Here is a 17,453-nt window from a genome sequence, read left to right as displayed (position 1 = left end):
AAGTGCTCCCACAACCAGCAACCCCTTCAGCACAGCATTAATGTGTCCTGTTGTGGGCAAGGGGCAAGGGCTGCTGCAGGCTGCTGCTGGACATGGCCGTGGGTGCACAGAGGCAGGGCAAGGGGGAAAGTCTCACCTCTTGCACATGAGGAGGGTTGCCTGGGTGTGCAGCACGCTGGAGGCTAACTTTGCTCACATCTACCTGTTCCACTCATGTCCTCCGTCATGGGGACAACTGCTTGCCCAGGACACCTCTCCAGGGAGAGTCATGGGGGTCTCCAGGGCAAAGCCCTCTGCAGCTGCCCTGGGCATCTGGTGGTGTCTGATGTTGAATCCCCAGGTGGGGACCTGCCCTTATGCTGGGGATTTACTGGCAGTCCATGTGTCCGTGTGCTTCCAGGGAATGTCTTCTCCTGTGCCAGGGAGCCACCGGTGCCAGGGTAGTAACCCTGGGTACAGGGAGGACGGATTGGGTCTCAGCTCCTCAAAAGCATCAAACAACAAAATCCTTTCCCGAGAGCAGAAACCTGTGAATTTAACAGCTGTAGGGTAAATTTGTTTGGTTGTACAGAAGTCAAACAAGTCAACCAGTACCACCCAGCTCTCTTCCAGTGCCCTCTATCTGCCAGTCCCAAAGCTCTTTGGAGAGGAGTGCAAAGAGAGGGACACCAGAGCGGTGGCAGAACACCTCGATAATCTCTACCAGACCGAGTGCCGGGTGGATGCTGGCCAGACGAGGCTCAGGGAGCCACTCCTGCATCCCAGAGCCGTGCCCGCTGGTGGGCAGCCAGCACTGCACCTGAGGGCTTGTTTCTACTCTTACTCCTGTGTCCTTCACCTTTGCAGCCAGAGAAACGTCTGCGTGCTCTGCTTCCTGAGGACGCCCGGTGCCTGTCCCTGAGCTCCAGCCCCAGCCGTAAGGAGAGGGAACTATTTCGGCTGGCTTTATGTACGTGGCCTGGATGGAGCCCTCCTCCACTGCCCTGGGGAAGACGAAGGGTAATGCTCCTGGCTGGTACGGTGTCACTAACCCCCTGGGGATGATGAGGGCGTGGAGGAGGCATCCCCACGGAGGTCTCCCTCCGACGTTGGGTTGCGGAGCAGCTGGCAGAGGGCAGAGCCCCACTGCATGCCTTCCAGCCTGGCTCCAGCCTGGCTCAGGCTACAGCCCAGCCTCACAGGCACAGACAGATGGGGCTAACCCTTCCCAGCAAGGGCTGCAGGGATCCCAGCTCCTATGGGACCCGTGGGGGGCCCAGGAGGTGGTTCTGTGCAAGGGGGGCAGCAGCTTCACATCGCACACCTGACCCTGAGTTGCACCCAGTGTGTGCCCAGCCCTTGAGTGTTAGCAACCCTTACAAATGGAAGGGACACGATGGACAAAACCAACCCAACCGTTGCTTTGTCCATCAGTGTCTATTATCGTTACTGGCCTCACTCCAGATTAGATATTTTATGCATTCTAGCTGGTAAAAACTTTTCCTTCCAGGTTCATTCTGCTTCCTCTTCTTTGGATAGAAAATGGATTTTTAATTAAAGATGCCTTTCTGTGGAAAATAAAATCAAGTAGATTTTGTTGATAATACCAAGGTTTTTATTGAAAGAAACAAAAGCAGAAGATACTGATTTGAAAATGTAAGTTAGCTGCTGAATGAAACTTGACCATTTCAATGCAAGTAGAGGCAAAACTGGAGAAAATAAAAACATAATAGGAGATATTTTTAAAAGCTTATGATGCTAATAGCTTGAGGATGTTGGCTGAGCAAAATACTCAGGCTTTGACCTGAGAGAGAACGGTATTTCAAGCAACATGCCGCTTCCCCTCTCTCATTACACGTGGCAATGAGCACATCAGATGTTTCAGATGGTTTTCTCCTGGTAGCTCTAGTTTGGGGTTAGGGACCTGTCCCATGGCAACCAGCCCCTCTGCTCTCCCCAGAGAAGGCTGCCCAGACCTCTGCCTTTACCACCTTGCACCCACCACTTAACTTGCTCTATAAGCTGGCTTTTCTCCTGCTGCAGCTGAATGCAGGGAGATTTTCTAGGAAACTACAATGGAAGCAAAAAACAACTGCTTTATTTTTAATGAAGAGAGGGAGAAGACACCAGCCCTTCTCCAATGTCTCCTTTTGCTCAGAGCTTAGTCTCTGTTCTCTCAAATCACCGTGTGCTTCCGACATCAGGTTTTCCCCTCCATGTGTGTTTATGTTTGCATTTAATACTGCTGCAAAGCGCCAGTCTGGCTACCCTGGGCTGCAGCCTTCCTGGGTCAGTGGAGGACACTGGAAGGAGCAGCTTCTTCTGGGTTTGACCTGAACTAAATGACAGTTTCGACCTTCCTCCAAACCACAGGACAGTGGACAAATTGCCAGCTTACTAACATGTAAAACATTGTTCTGTGCACCTGAGATGCCTGCTGGGATGCAATTTGCTCCTAGCCACCACCTGCACCCCTCCCTCCTCATCCAAAACTACTGCCGACACCTACATTCTCACTCCTTGGGTATATCTAGCAGGTGTCTCTTCATTTTTTGCAGCTGATCAGCTTTTCCTGCTCTCTTTAAAGGGCTGCAGTGAGCTAGTAGTAGTAGCATGATCACACTGAGGAGGTGGGGGTGTTTATGGGCTAAATGAACTGCTACAGGAAACAAAGCTATTCCCCTCTGAGTTTTAGGAAAGAGCCTTGGGCTTCTAGTCTGCCAGGGCAGCCAGTAGCTGGGCAGACTAGCGCAAGGATGGGAAGTGTGGGGAATGAGGGGTCTCTGTGCTTGCCTGCTGTGGACTGCTTCCCATGCTTCAGGACACAGCCTCTGCCGGTAGATGTGCTCCCAGGTGCGTTTGATGCTTTGTTCTCTATTTTCATGGGATTATTTTTTTTTTTTTGCAAAATGCTGCAAGCTTTAGCCACCTGCTGTTTTATTCCAGGTTTGCATGTAGTTTTTCCTCTAAAACGTGGAGGGTTGTTTGTCTGTGGACTCCAGCTTGCTCAGAGCCACGGCTGCCTAGCTGGGGTTCCTGCTCTGGTTTGCAGTGTCCCTGGGGTGTAGGGGAAAGGATCCACAAGAGAAAATTGGAAAAGTCAGGTAGGAGCTCTGCAGAGGGCAGCTAAGAAAGCTTCCCCAAGTGAAGAAGTCCTTTAAAGTCTTTCCTAACCTCTTCCTGGACTTGCTGTGTGCTGTAGTGCCTCAATGGGAATGAAAGTGGAGCCCAGTGCTGGCCTGGAGCTATCTCTTAGATCTGTAGCCGGGGAAAGCTTGAGCATTTTCTTTTGCCAGTAAAAGCATGTGTTTGCAAGAGTCCTCCTTCCCACCTCCCCCTGTGCTCCTTCTCTGAGCTGAAACTGGGGCATCTCCCCCTTACGCTGCATGCAGCCCCTGTGCTGGATGAAAGCTGTGGGCTGCCTTAGGTGCCCCTCTCTCAACCCTGCCCCTCCAAACCGTGTGCTTCTTCCAAAACATCGCCTGCTGTCCCAGTGACAGCCTGCCAGGCCTCCTTGCCTCTCCAGGCTGGCAACTAGCCCTTCTCAGAGCGGAAGAGGACGAGGGACTTGCTCGGAGGGGTTTGCAATCTAGGTTAGGTAGGAAATGATGCCGAGAGCAGTGACATCAGGGAAGAGGGTGGGAGGCAGCTTGCAGATGACGAGTCTATGATGTTGCCTCTCCGTGCAAGGTACGCGTTGCATTAGTAATGTGTTTGTAGCAAATAACGCTGGGCTAGCATGGGAATGTGGGTCACTGCTGGCAGAACTGTTGAAGGAAGAGGGAGCTGCTTGTGCTGTGCTGGGAAGAAAGCGTATGTTACTGAGGGATGTTTGGTGGGGGGAGATTTAGCTGCTGTAACTGCTCCAACTTGTAAGTAGCAGCTTTATGTTGTGCGAGCGGGTGTCTACTGCCTGGGGGATGCCTCTGGCCCAGGTGTTGGGGTGAAATGGTCTTTAAGGGGGGTGTGGGGTGTAGTGGTTTGTGTCCCTGGTGTGTAATAGTCACATCATATCGGGAAACTCCTAGACTTGCTTGCTAATGCTCTCTGTGGCCCTGGCCATGCCTGGAGCATCCCTGCTGCCCCAGCAGGCACGAGGAGGGATGCAGCCGGGCATGTATAACCAAGGATTCCAGCATATATTCATGACCTATTTCTGATTCTGTTGTTGAGCATGTGTGCGCTCAGGAAATCTTTGTGCTTTAGGGGAAGTAGGGTTTGTTAGTGATAAGGAAAAGCCTGTTTGACTGCTCGGGAGATTTAAACCAGAAACTAACCTGGCTTTGAAGGTGGACTCAGGCTGGGGAAGGTGGCTCTGAGCCTGAACAGAAAGTGATACAGGATGGGGCTATGCCTATCCTAAAAATGTGTGTGGTACTTCACTGCAGAAAGAGACTCTTGCCTCAGAGCAAGTACATTTAATGAAATAGCTTTGTTGGAGAACACTGATGTTGGTCAGCAGGGACTTGTTGAGTAGCTTCACTTCTAGCAAAGCAGCAGTGGAGCAGAATGGGGCTTGTGGACGGAAGCATGAACAGGCTTGCCAGGCTGTGGCCCTGGAAGAGCTGTGCAGCCTCTGCTCAGCAGTGCCTAGCTGCCTAGCTGTAGGTTGTGGAGACCTTGCTAAAGCAGCCTTGTCCAAGCCCCTCAGAGCAAGTTGGGAACTTGTTCTGCATCCTGTGCTGCCAGCAAATACCTCCAAGGCAGATGGATGTGTTTCCATGGCTTGCCTACGTGCTCCCCAAGATGCCCAGGCTGTGATATGTCATTATTTTCCCCTTGCATCTGGGATCAGAACAGTGTCAGTGGCAGCAGGCTGACCCTACGGCCAAAACCAAGCCAAACCAAGCTTGTGGGGGTTCAGATTTGGAGGGAACAGGCTGCATTGCCTGATGGAGCCATGTGTATGGAGTGGAAGCGAGGTGTTAAATTGTGTGGCCTTGGTTGGGTTGCTCTGGTAAGAGGCTCCTGGGCAGGGGGTGGGAGCCCTCACTCTACCTACTGCTGCCATTTGTAGCCTGGCTCTTGTTCCACACATGCCTGCGTGCCCCTGGCCATCCCCTGTGCAGATCTCCTCCCTGGCACGGAGCTTTGAGTGAGCGTTGCCTGCTTGGAGACAGCAGGGCTGATGTCCCTCTGCTTGCAACCACGGTATCTGGCCAGCCTGTCTAGCAGCCTGTGGGACAGATGCAGCCCCAAGGCAGGCGTTGGATGACCTTCAGTAGACCTCGGTGAGCCAGGGAGAGCCAGGCTGTCAGAGAAATAAGGACTCTGCCCAGTGGGAGGAGATGGGGATTGATCTGTCTGGGTGCTGCCTGCATGCTGTCCCTACTGGTGGGTGCCTGCTGGGACTAGCTCTCATATCTGCTGCAGGGCAATGTATCAGACAAGGTCAGGGTCTCAGACCCGTCTGATGTTGTAAGCTCACTCACTGAATGGTTTGTTGGGTTTTCTTTAAATTCCTGCTTTCCCTTTCTTATCCATTCAGAAAGTCTAAAACAACAGCCTGGTGTTTTTGGCTCCTCATCAGATCTGCACCCAGATCCCAGAACTGCTGGTGGTGGCCGGTTTGGTGGCTTTCTGGAGCGTGCAGGTCCTTCCATCTGGCAGATCCTAAGACCTGTGCAGGAAGGGCTCTGTAATCGGCTTGTGTTTACCTCAAAACTTGTTGTTGTCCTACAAACCCCTTGCCTGGGGAGATGGGCTCTGGCAGTTGGTGCTGCCTATTCCTTGGTCTGTAGAAGAGCTATTCCAGGATGACAACTTGCCTGTGTCTACAAAGGCCCATTTTTGGGGGGTGGGGTGGTGGGAGGGAAGTATGTGTTTCTGTGAATATTTTGATTCTTTCTTTCCCTCCAGCAGCAAGACTAGGGCAGAGCCAGGGAGTAAAACTTGAGTCTTGAAATATTTGTTACCTATTCCTAATTAAAATAAGCAACTCCTCCATGCAGGCTGTACTTCTGGGGCTTTTCTCTTGCTCAGCCTGGGCAGTAGGGAGCAGGCTCTGTGAAGGGAGAGGTGATGATGATGGGTACTGGCAACTGCCTGTACAGCTGAGCAGCAGAGATGCTCTGTGGTGGGAATCCCAGCTTCTGGCACTGGCTGCATGTCCTTGGGCAAGTCACTTAACTTGCTGCAACGTGTGTGTGCTGGCTTACCTCCTGCAGGGGCCTGAAAGGTTTCATTCATGTCCCTAATTACTCGCAGAGCCCTGAATGAAAGGGGCAGTGGATGTGCCAAGTGTGTGACGTATCCCAGTACAACATCGTCCTTGTAAGCACTCCCCTTGTCCCTCCTGGGGACCCAGGGTGGCTCAGGGAGGCTTGACAGTGGTGTTTTAGCCTGAGTCCCCTCTGCCATGGGAGAGGGTATCTGTTTTGTGGCACTTATCCCTGTCCTATGAGCTATTGAGGGCTCCTGGCAGGGCTGGGAGGGGAGCTGTCCTGGTTCCTATAATTTCCTGGTTATTTTGGTACGTGGGTGGAAGGGGGAGGAGGGCGGCTGTGGAGAGAAGAGCAAGGTCGGTGAAGAACAAACGTGCCTCTGTGCACTTGTGCTCACGCTGCCAGCTGATCGGCTTCAGTGCTCCAACTTTCCTCACAGAACTCATCAAGCACGGCCGTGAGAGGATAGGACAAACCATCAAGGCCTCCGGCTCCAGGCTCTGCTCGTAGTGAGTATGAAAACCTCCCAGTGGGATGAGAGCCCTTTAAAAACTCAGCCCGATAACCCCTGCGCTGGCTCGGTGGTGAATGGAGCTGGCTGGCACCGGCCAGATGTGGGCAGTCCCGGGGACAGCCGCCAGCACCCGCTGCCGTCCGGCATCTCCTGCCATGGTCAGCCCGGCCGTGGAGAAGGGGGGCTCTGGGATGGCCGTGGGTCTGTGCCTGGCAGTGCACGGGGGCGGAGAGGGGGAGCACCCACAGGTGAGATGTGGTGGAGGCTGGTGGGAGCTTTGGGCCCCTTTTTTTGAAGAGGCGGGGTGGAGGGTGGCTGAAGGGATGAGAGCCTTCGGAGCCTCCCTGTGGTGTATGAGAGCTTGGTGGGGCTGAGGGGGAATGGACAAAGATCTCTGGAGGCAGGGGACAAGGTAAGAGCTGCTGCTTTTTTTTTTTTTTTTTTTTCCCCCTTCTGTCATCTCTTTAATCCTGGCTTTTGCAAGGAGCATGGGGGAACCCTTAAAACCAAAGGGAGGAATCCCTGGGGTGGCAGGACCCATCCTTCCTGAGTAATGAATGAGCAGGTTGGATCTGAACCAAGTGCTGTTCAAGTCCACCTTCTCCAGCCCCAGCAGCAGCTGCACTGGGTAGATGAGAGCCCTGTGCTTCAATGCCTCTGCTCACCGAGCCAGCCCTGGCTGCTGTGGCCAGCCCCTCTTCCCTGCAATGTCAACAGCCCCAAACTGCCCTGGTCTGCCCTGCCCTGGGGGAATGGCCTCTAGCTGCTGCCAGCCCAGATGGCATGTGGTGGTCAGACCCAGCTGGACTCTCCTGGCTGCCCTGTGGGGACATTCCTTGGGTTGCAGGGCTGAGTGCTGCAGCATCCTGCTGCAGTGGGGGCTGCATCTGCCTCGAGAGGGGTCTGGCCATGGCCGGGAGGGCTGCAGCATTGTCTGGCCCTGATGCTCTGTTGCTGCTGGGGCTGTGCTGGTCTTGATATGTTGGTGCCCTGACGAGTTTCTGCTATTGCAAATCAAGGGCTAACTATGGCATTTAATATGCTTGTGCTTGTTCAAATCACTTGTGTGCCTAGGAACCATCCCCCCCAGTCTCCTGTCAGCATGCACCCACCGTCCCCTGCCTCCCCAGAGCCTGTGCACCCTCACCGCTTGGGATTAGCAGTGTGACCAAGGAGGCAGCTGGGGAACTCAGCTGAGGTCTCCTATGACAGAGGGGAGCACACACTGGGGTCTGCGCTGGTGCCTGGCAAGTTCATGGTGTGAAGCTGTGTTTCTCTTGAATTCCGTTTTCAATACTGGCTTGCTCTTCTTTTCTCAAGTGCTGAACGAGTTGCTTTTTTAATGGATCGTTCCCGGAGCCCGGACAAAAGCACCCAGGTGAGATCATGGCTCTGAGCCAGCAAGCCCTCACCTTTGGGATGAAGAGAGGGTTGGTGCCTGTAGGAGAAAAGCAAGGAGGAGAGCCTGTGTTAGCCTGCTAGGAGTCTTACTGCTGCCTTGTCCCTGTGAGTGATGCTGGGTAGAGAAAAAGGAGAGCAGAGAGGCCCTATATAGCCTTTTGGACAGGCATAATGCTTCTAGAGTCTGGCGAAGGGAAGACTCCTGAGGAGCAGGAAGAGGATGAAGACCGTGTGTGTGTACGTACCTCCTTGTCACTGGGAAGAGGGAGGCTACACCTCTGTGGTGATGCATATGTGTAAGGCCACTTCCAAGGCTCCAGACTTGGCAGTTTTGGGGTTTAATGGGAGTGGGCAGAGGGCTGCAGGGTTTGGGAGGGATGCTGATGTCCTGCTGTAGGAATGCTTCTCTGTCTCAGAGCTGTGCACAGGGCTTCTTGCCCGGCACCTCATTGTCTCGGTGCTGCAGTGAGCAACTGAGCCATGCAGTGTGGAAGCACAGCAGGTCTTGAAAGCGTCAAGTCAGGAGCCAAGCAGTCGCTTAGTACTTTTTCTTTGTGCAAGTATGGGATGAGGACTTCAGCACAGAGTACCTTAGTACAGACTCCAGCGTGGGGATAATATTACTTTAGTGCATAGCTCTGTTCTCCCTTTCCCCATCACTTAAAAGTTTGCCAAAGCATCCATTGTGTCTCTTGCTGATGGGTGTTTATCAACGGCTCTGTGCAAGTGATACTGTATTGAGGAAAGGAAAGCACAACCTGCAGGATGGTTCTTGTGACTAATATTATTGTAATTCTCTCTAGCCTCCAACACCAACTGACAACATCAACCTTGGACCTTCTGCTAACCCAAAGTAAGCTCCCCGCAAAAGCCGGGTAGGGTATGGAGCATGCAGTGAAGAGATCTGGCAGGGGAAGGCAGTTGGTCTCTGTGTCTCGTGTGGGTGGTGTCTGCAAGAGTCCTAACAATTACTTTACTTGGCCTTTAATACCATGTGTATCACTGATGCACCAGCTTTCAAGACATTCAGCTATAGCTGGTCCCTGTTATCATAATCATCCTTTCCTGTCCATGTCTGCAGCCCCTTGTCCCATGTCTCTTGAGAGGTAGTAAGGGAAGATCTTCTTTGTCACTGCTGGCTCCCTGACTATCTTTCTCTAGAAATGGGGATAAACTGTTTCCCCTGCAAAGGTGCTGCTTCCACCTGCTGCTGTGTTCAGCAGGTGGGTTGCTGAGGGATTGCTCATCCTCTGCTGGGCACACTGACATACACAGTGCGAATGTGCCGTTTGCTGGGAGTGAGGGTCACCTGTCCAGTGCCCTTTAATCCCTTTCACAAACACTGGTGTTTCCAAGAAGGAACTCTGATTTGATGGTAGTGTTGCTGTTGCACGTTTCTCTCCCAGAAACATTAACTTGTTTCATTCTTGCCCAACAGTGCCAAGCCAACAGACTTTGACTTCCTGAAGGTTATTGGCAAAGGAAGCTTTGGAAAAGTAAGTGGGTTTGTACAGGTGGGCTGTAGCTCTTTAGAGGCATCTTGGAAAGAGATTTTCTTGCTGAAGGAGTTTCTAGCTGTGTCTTTTGCTTGCACCTCTCCTGAGGAGTTTGGCCTGAGTGGGACTGAGGCCAGATGAGACCTGAGGTAGGGTTTTCATTGTCCATTCTTACTCTGAGCTCTCCTGCAACCTCTCCAAGGACAGAAGTGTGAGGTGTTTTATGCTCAGGGTGGTGAGGAGCAGTACTTGATTCAAAATAAGCTTCAGAGTTGTTCAGCTAGCAAAAGATCTCCAGGCTAATCTGTACCTTGTGAGATGGCAACAATCCCATTTAAAGTGGATTCTTGCTAAATGTTCCAAAACTATTTTCTATTGGGCTTGTAAGAGATGTATGTGGAGGTGTTGTGTGCTTTTTCTCCTGGCAATGAGAAAGTGCTGGGAAGTCAGAGGGCTGGAGCTTGATCTCTAAAACTTTGTACCTGACCCTCTGAAGCTGCACTCTGTGTATCATCACTCACAAGAGTGAGCTAATGAGGAAATGCTAACCAAATGGCAGAAGGTGAGACTGAAACCTGTGACCAGGACCTTCTGTTGCAGGTTCTGCTGGCCAAACGCAAGTGTGATGGGACTTTTTATGCAGTGAAAGTCTTGCATAAGAAAACCATCCTAAAGAAAAAGGAGGTATGTCTGCTCTCCTTGGCCACTTCTACAAATAGTGGTCAGCGTATAAGCTATCCTGGTAATGCAATTGAGGTGTCTTGTGGCTGGCATCCATGTAGACAACTCGCATGTTAAACATGGATTTCTCTGTGCCATGGGAACATGAAGAACTGAGATGAATCAGGTCAGAAAAGAGAGAGTGGTCCCCTTCCTGGGGCTGGAGATGACCCTCTTGGGCTCCCAGTTTCCACCTGTTTTGAAAACAGCAGTGAGCCCCTATGGCAGACTGCACTGGACCCTTGCCTGAAACTCTAACGTCTTGTCTGCTTTTTCATAGCAAAACCACATCATGGCAGAACGCAATGTGCTACTGAAAAATGTCAAGCACCCCTTCCTTGTGGGACTCCATTACTCCTTCCAGACCTCAGAGAAGCTTTACTTTGTGCTTGACTATGTAAATGGAGGAGAGGTGAGTGTACTTACAGGCTTTATTTTAACCTTCTGTTTGGTCCTTCCCAAACATGCTGCTTTATTGCCTAAAACTGTTTCTGATCAGAAGATAATGATGTTGAAGTATAATGTTGCTTTGTCTGCTGGCAAGGACCAGCCAGGAGTAGCTGGCATGCTATCTCACCTGTAAATTGAGTGAATATCTTGCTGGCTATGACCTGAGTCAGATGATTCCCAAGGCAAGGATACTGAGAAAAGCATGTGTTAGGGGTGTTTTAAAATCCTATGGGGAATATGAGTAATACTGATTTTGGCAAAACCCGATTGTGGGCCAGCTCTGGATCCTAGTCTACTGCTTGGGTGATGCCATTGCAGTATGTTAGATTTATTTTTCTGTCCTCCAGAAGCTTACCTTTTTTTGCAGCTGTCTTTTTCTGTGCTATCTGAAACTGGCTGGGACATATTGTTGACATGGATGTCTTGCCCAAATTGAATTCATATTGGGGGTCTTACTGGGTTCATTTGTGCATGTACCACTTCTCATGGCCATACTACTACTATGATTGGCCTGTGAGTTGTAGCAAGCTAGGAAGTTTAACTACATCAGCAGATGACCATTTTGGGGGGAATGAATTTTTAAGTGAGGTGGTGACATAAAAGGAGGACAAATGAAGTGATTTCTAGAAAGGTGTTTAGATTGCTTAAAGCCACTTGGTTTGGGCTTATTCGGTGCTGTTTGTGTGCTACTTGCTGCAAACCAGTTTTCACTTGAGTAGCTGGCTTTCAGGCTTGCTCCAGATATCCTTCAGGTTTTTTTAGAGAAGAAATGATCAACCCTCTCATCTGCCTGTAGCTGTTCTTCCACTTGCAAAGGGAGCGCTGTTTCCGTGAACCCCGGGCCCGATTCTATGCTGCAGAAGTTGCTAGTGCAATTGGGTACCTGCATTCCTTAAACATCATTTACAGGTAAGGCACATCTCCTGCTGGGGAGAGCAGGGGTACCAAGTCTGCCCAGCCAGGCTGTGTGCGGTGCTGGGGGGGAAAGGGGCTTCACTGGGGCCCTGCAAAATGCAGGACTGGAGTAGCTGAAGAATCTCCTACCTCAGACAAGACAGCGTGCTGCTGGCACTTTATCCTGCAAGAGGGATGGTGTCTGCATGGGACCTGATGGGCAATAAATACTCCCAGCCTGATAGTGGGAAGGAGAGAGAATGGTTAAGTGTAAAGATCTAAAATAAACCTGGCTCAATAAGTAAGGAATTCTCTCGCAGTAACAATTTATGCATAGATATGTAGGGAAATGCAGGCTAATACCTGATCCTGTATGACAGCAGTCTTTTTATGTTTGCGTGTGTGTGTATTGATACCCAACAGTGGTGGGAATATGTGTTTTGGGAAGGTCTTGGTGAGCTGGACTGGGAAATCTTGTTAGCTCCTGTTCTTAGCTGATGCTGTTTCAGGTCTGGCTCTTCTAAATATCTGGCCAAATGTGCTCAAACAGCATTTTTTGTCTTGCAGAGACTTAAAACCTGAGAACATTCTCCTGGATTGCCAGGTATATTCACAGCTCATGCTGCCTGCCTTCTGGTTTTAAAGCATCAGAATCATAATCAGAGGACTATGGTTCTGCAAGCTGGGCTATAGCTTACTTCATTGTATGGATTTTGCATGTATGCACCACTGCATTTCTGTGCAGATCCTGCAAGAGGGAGTGAGCTTGCCCTCTGCAGAACTGCACACTTGGGGCCCTCTCAGCTCGCTCCCAAGAGCTGGGACCTAACTTGTGGGCAGGGATCATGGGTGCTAAGAGCAAGTTGCTGCTGCTACTCTGGTGGTGACTGCTAAACTGACTCTGGGATAAAGGCGGTAGCAAAGTACAGCAGTGCTGGATCTCCGCATAGCTATAGAGTTGTAGACAAATTAAAAAAAATAAATCTAGAATCTACTTTCTCTATGGGCTCCTGTACTTGTACTATAGGATGTCCAGAAGGTGAGAGAGGGGAAGCACATGAGCAGTGGAGAACTAAAACATACATGAGGTGCAATATGAAGGCCAATGCTTGGAAATCCTCTCTTCTCTAGAAAGAGTGGGCCAAGCTGAAATGTCTCTCTTCTGTAGGGACACATAGTATTGACAGACTTTGGACTCTGCAAAGAAGGAATGGAGCAAGAGGAGACAACTTCTACTTTTTGCGGCACTCCTGAGGTACAGCACGTGCTGGGTTTTCACTGTGACCTGGGGGCTGAAAGCCTTCAGAGACTTGCTACTCTGGGTCTCAGACTTGTGTGGCTGTTCATGTCTCAAAATATGGGCTCTGTGAATTAGACCACCTTGGGCTCTTTGAGGTTGTCAGCCTGAAGCTGGAGTTCAGATAAGGTCTTTCCTACTCAACAGAGACAGTTTTACCTATAACAGCTGATTAGTACTCTAAATTTGCTGTGCTATCAGGGGCAGGGATCCCTGCACTGGGAAATGGCCAGTCTTGTGAAACTGGGTCTGCTCCAGGTGGCTGTGGAGACAACCTTGACCCTGGGAGCCCATGAGCAAGCCTGTGAGCAGGCTGTTTACCTGCTCTAACACCCTGGAGCTGCAGAACAAGGAGCCTGCTGGTATTGACACACACAGGACCTTGCTCTGCTCTTCTGCGTGTCCTTGCTAAGCAGGAGCAGCAAAACACCCTGTGTGGAGGAGAGGACCAGGCTCTCCTCTGGAAAGTGAGCACTGCTCAGAGGGGAGGGAATGCCTTTTCTCCAGTGCACCCTCAACTAGGTTTTGCTAAAACCTATCTCCAGTTTGGCTTCTTGGAGGCTTTTTTTCTGCTTCTTACTGAGCTGGGGATTTTGGTAGCACTTTGGCCTAGGTAATGCACCTGTCCTGTTGCCCCTCCTGAGACAGCTTGAAGAAGGGTCTGTAAACAAGATATCTTTCAGTATTCAAGCTCAGAAGTGGGCAGGAATTTCCTGGTGGGTGCCCTCTGCTTTCAGTGGGGACTCACTTACGCAATAGTACAGCATGAACCAAGCAGGGATGTTTGAGCTTAGGTTTGTGGTTTTTAATGTGTGTTGGTTTGGTTTTTTTTGTGGTTTTTTTTGTTTGTTTTTTTTTTTGTTTTTGTTTTTTTTTCCCTGCCCTAGGTAGGGAGCCTGATAGTACACAGAGATAATCCTGCGAGACCAGACTCGGTGCGCTGCTTGTTCTGCGGGCCACTTGAACTCTTCCCTGTTGCTGCTTGGTTGTGGTTATTAGCAGTTTTGCTGCTTTGGACAGACTTAGTGGGACTGAAAACTGCAGCTTTCTCAAAACTACAGGAGCCTCTTAGAGGTGTAATGTGTCAGTGCAGGACAGGTTTGCTGGTTGAGTTGTGGTTGGTGGCAAATTCTTGTAGAAGTTCTGTATAGGAAGAGAACCTTCTGTAGCCCTGAAAAACACTTTGGGGGTTTTAGTAGGTGTCTCAAACATGTTGCTCTGAAGCAAGTGGAGAGTCTATCAAAGCATAGTAGGAAAAACATCTGTGTCCTTCCTAATGCATTTGCTCAGTTTGAACTGCAGCCAGGTTTGTGTACTTATGAGGACAAAGCCCTTCCTTTATAATTTGACTCAAATATTTACTTCTGACTCTTCCCAGTATTTGGCTCCTGAGGTGCTAAAGAAGCAGCCGTATGACAGGACAGTAGACTGGTGGTGCCTAGGAGCTGTCCTCTATGAGATGCTGTTTGGACTGGTAAGTTTGGAAGCTGTTTTATGCTGCATGGTGGAGAGTTTATTTTTGAAAGTTGCGATGTGAGGTTGGTCTGGTGTTCACACGGTACCTGACACAGACAACTGAATCCTGAATTAGATGACCTGCTTCAATCATACCATTGCCCTTTGAACAGAGATATGTTTGATATTTGAGATATGGCAGGTCTCCCTCACCTACTTGCTACAGGACTCATTTTGACCTGCGATGTGTGGTTCCTTGTGGTAGCTCATGTTTTACTTGCCCGCTTCTCCTCTCTTTCAAATTAGCCTCCTTTTTACAGCCGGGATGTGTCTCAGATGTATGACAACATTCTGCACAAGCCACTCCAGATTCAAGGAAGCAAGACTGTGGCAGCTTGTGACATCCTCCAGGGACTTCTCCACAAGGACCAGAAGAGGAGGCTGGGTGCCAAGACAGACTTTGTAGGTTGCCTCCATTAGGATCAGGAGGGAGGATGGATAGGAAACCTTTCTGTTCTGAGCCTTTCTTTCATGATAACGGCAGTGCCTTGGGAAAAATCTTTTGATGCACACTTATGTCTCTCCAGCCCCCTAAAAGGGGCATATGGGGTTGACTTGGATTTCCAAAGGGAAACACTATGATTCAAGGTGTGGTGGCAAGCTAGGACACCAATGTGTGATGGTGTCATCTCCCTTCAAGGGATTACGGGACCATGACCCTCCTGTACTAAGGATTTGCTATGTGGCCCCTACATGGATATGTGGTAGCTCCAAGTCTTGCTTCAACTACTTAATGCTGTGAAACCAGCTGGCAGGTGCTGGAAAAGGAGGGTTGGCAGAAGACTGACTCTTTTTCCCCACTGCTTTCTGTGCAGCTTGAGATAAAGAACCATGTATTCTTCAGCCCAATAAACTGGGATGACTTGTACCACAAGAGGATTACCCCACCATTCAACCCCAATGTGGTAAGTGGGTATTTCTGTTGCTATCTATTATATAGTGGTACAAAAGGAATCCTCTCCAGGTGTCCTATGCTGACACTGAGGGATGCTGAATTGCAGGTTAGGGACTGCAAATGCAGTGAGTGGTGACGATGCTTTTGGAAGAGCAGCTGTGTTACTGTCTGAACACAAATGGTTGTTTGGGGGTCTGCTCACTCAAAATGACTATGCATGTCTCTGTTCCTTGGCTTAGGCTGGTCCAGCTGATCTGCGACATTTTGATCCAGAGTTCACCCAAGAAGCGATCTCCACCTCCATCACTCACACACCTGACCTAGCAGCCAGCAGCTCCAGTGCCTCGGATGCATTTTTAGGATTTTCTTATGCACCAACTGAAGAGGGCATCTAGGTTTTATAAAGGCTTTGAGAAGCCAGATTTTTAACTGATTGGGTTTTATGTTTGGTGGGGTTTTTTGGTTTGTTTTTTTTGTTTGTTTTTTTTTTTGTTGGGTGTTTGTGTATGGGTGGTTTGTGTTTTTTTTCTTTTTTTTAAAAGGATGGGTACTGTCCTTTGCTCACGGTTTAAGGAAATTGGGACTAATATACTAACTGCCTGGGATGGAACAGAGCTCTTAACTTTTGCTGTTTGGTGGATTTCCCTCTAAATGACTGTTCCCCTGGCAGGGAAAGTGGGATACTGATTATTATGATCTCCCTCCCCCAAGTGTCTTGTGCTACTTGGCAGAATTGTATTCACTCTGTGGTTGTATTTATGGTTGAGGTATGTACCACCATTCACATGAACAGCCATGTCCCCGTAATGGGCCACTCTTTTTTTTTTCTTTCTTTCTTTTTCTTTTTTGTGGCGCTAACTCTGCCCAGCTCTGTCCAACTGCTTTGCCTCCCCAATAGAGAGGGGAACTCTTCACACTACTGAGAGCAGTGGCTTCCTCCTTTTAAGTGGACTGTGCCACTTAAGCCATTTGTCCTGGACTGAGCTGGGCAGAGGAACTGTTCATCAGTCATTGCTCCACAGGCAGCTGCAGGTCTGTAAATCCTGAACTGCACTGTGGTCTTTCATGCCAGCTATTCCCTCCCCAATGTGAGTGGATTGTGTATCTCTCTGGTCCAGGATAGGGATACTGCTGAAGCAATAAGGAGGCTGTTATGGAGGAGCCAGTGTGTGGGAGGAAAATCCCAGATAAAAATGGGTGGGGAAGAGGCTGAGTTGCTTGGAAAAATAAAAATAACCTTATGGCCAAACCCTGCATGGGGTGGGGTGGGGGGGTCACTTCACAGCATGTGCTTGACTTGCCTGAGGCACACCAACACTACTGCAACGAGCACGATCCGGAGCGCCATGGGGCACAGGAGGGCACGCAGCGAGGGGAGCCTGAGCCCAGCTCCGCACCCTGCGCTGGGGTGGCCAGCGGTGCTGAGCCCCCCCACGCAGGACGGGGAGGGCAGCAGCGGTCCTCCGGGCTCCAGCGCTCGACTGAAAATGCCTGTTGCTGGTGTGGAACAGCTCTTTATTCTGCCTTAATTTAAAGGCTGATGTACTCATTGAATGTCACTTCCCACTTTCTTTTTTTGAAAGTAGTTTTGTTCTGTTGCTGTGGGGAGGAGAAAGGGGGCTAAGACCTTCTAACTGCAACACAGGGATAAACAAGGGCCCCTCAAGAAGTTGTGTGATGCTCACGCTGTTGCAAAGCTTGTGCTGGAACAATTTTTTTTTATCAGACTTTATCTTGTACATGCTGAAGTTGTCAGAAGTATGACATGGTTTATATTAAAGTGCATATACCGATGTGTTTCCCTCTCTGTCCTGTATGTAAGGGAGTGGGGGGTGTGTGTGAGGAGAGCAGGGAGTGGGTGTTGGTGTTATACTGTGCCTGAGAGTGGCTGTACCTCAGCACTTGGCTGCATGCAAAAAGTCACTGAAACTTTAATTAAAAAAAAAAAGTCCCTACTCGAGGCTAATAGGCTTTTACTTGGGTCCAAGGCCCAAAAACCTGTTGGGGAGGGGGGGAGGTAGCTACCTGAGGGGACACAGCCCTGCCCTGGGCCACTGCCAGGCGAGGGCTGCTCCGGGGTAGGCCTCAGCGGTCACTGGCCGAGCGCCGGCCTTGCCCGGGGCCAGGC

At 50.2% G+C, this 17,453-nt stretch overlaps 1 protein-coding gene across 1 annotated transcript; it reads left to right on the top strand.

Moving 5' to 3' along the window:
• The first annotated feature begins 947 nt into the window (after nt 1–947).
• On the top strand, nt 948–16,522 carry SGK2 (serum/glucocorticoid regulated kinase 2). Its single transcript, XM_075022547.1, has 14 exons — nt 948–999; nt 6,583–6,652; nt 7,978–8,035; nt 8,862–8,911; nt 9,497–9,554; nt 10,155–10,238; nt 10,555–10,686; nt 11,521–11,633; nt 12,186–12,222; nt 12,787–12,873; nt 14,294–14,389; nt 14,677–14,832; nt 15,246–15,335; nt 15,565–16,522. The coding sequence occupies exons 1-14, from the start codon at nt 948–950 to the stop codon at nt 15,718–15,720; spliced, it is 1,239 nt and encodes a 412-aa protein (XP_074878648.1). The 3' UTR covers nt 15,721–16,522.
• The last annotated feature ends 931 nt before the right edge of the window (nt 16,523–17,453 follow it).

The sequence above is a fragment of the Buteo buteo genome, chromosome 2 (assembly GCF_964188355.1).
Source record: "Buteo buteo chromosome 2, bButBut1.hap1.1, whole genome shotgun sequence".
NCBI lineage: Eukaryota > Metazoa > Chordata > Aves > Accipitriformes > Accipitridae > Buteo > Buteo buteo.
The sequence above is the reverse complement of the archived record's forward strand: the minus strand, read 5'-3'. Positions and strand labels throughout refer to the sequence as shown.

Bases quoted from the DNA above. Each gene is read 5' to 3' on its own strand.
- SGK2 (XM_075022547.1), top strand. From the start codon at position 948: ATGTACGTGGCCTGGATGGAGCCCTCCTCCACTGCCCTGGGGAAGACG. The intron at 8,912-9,496 runs GTAAGCTCCCCG...CTTGCCCAACAG, and splicing joins GGACCTTCTGCTAACCCAAA to TGCCAAGCCAACAGACTTTG. The intron at 10,687-11,520 runs GTGAGTGTACTT...ATCTGCCTGTAG, and splicing joins ACTATGTAAATGGAGGAGAG to CTGTTCTTCCACTTGCAAAG.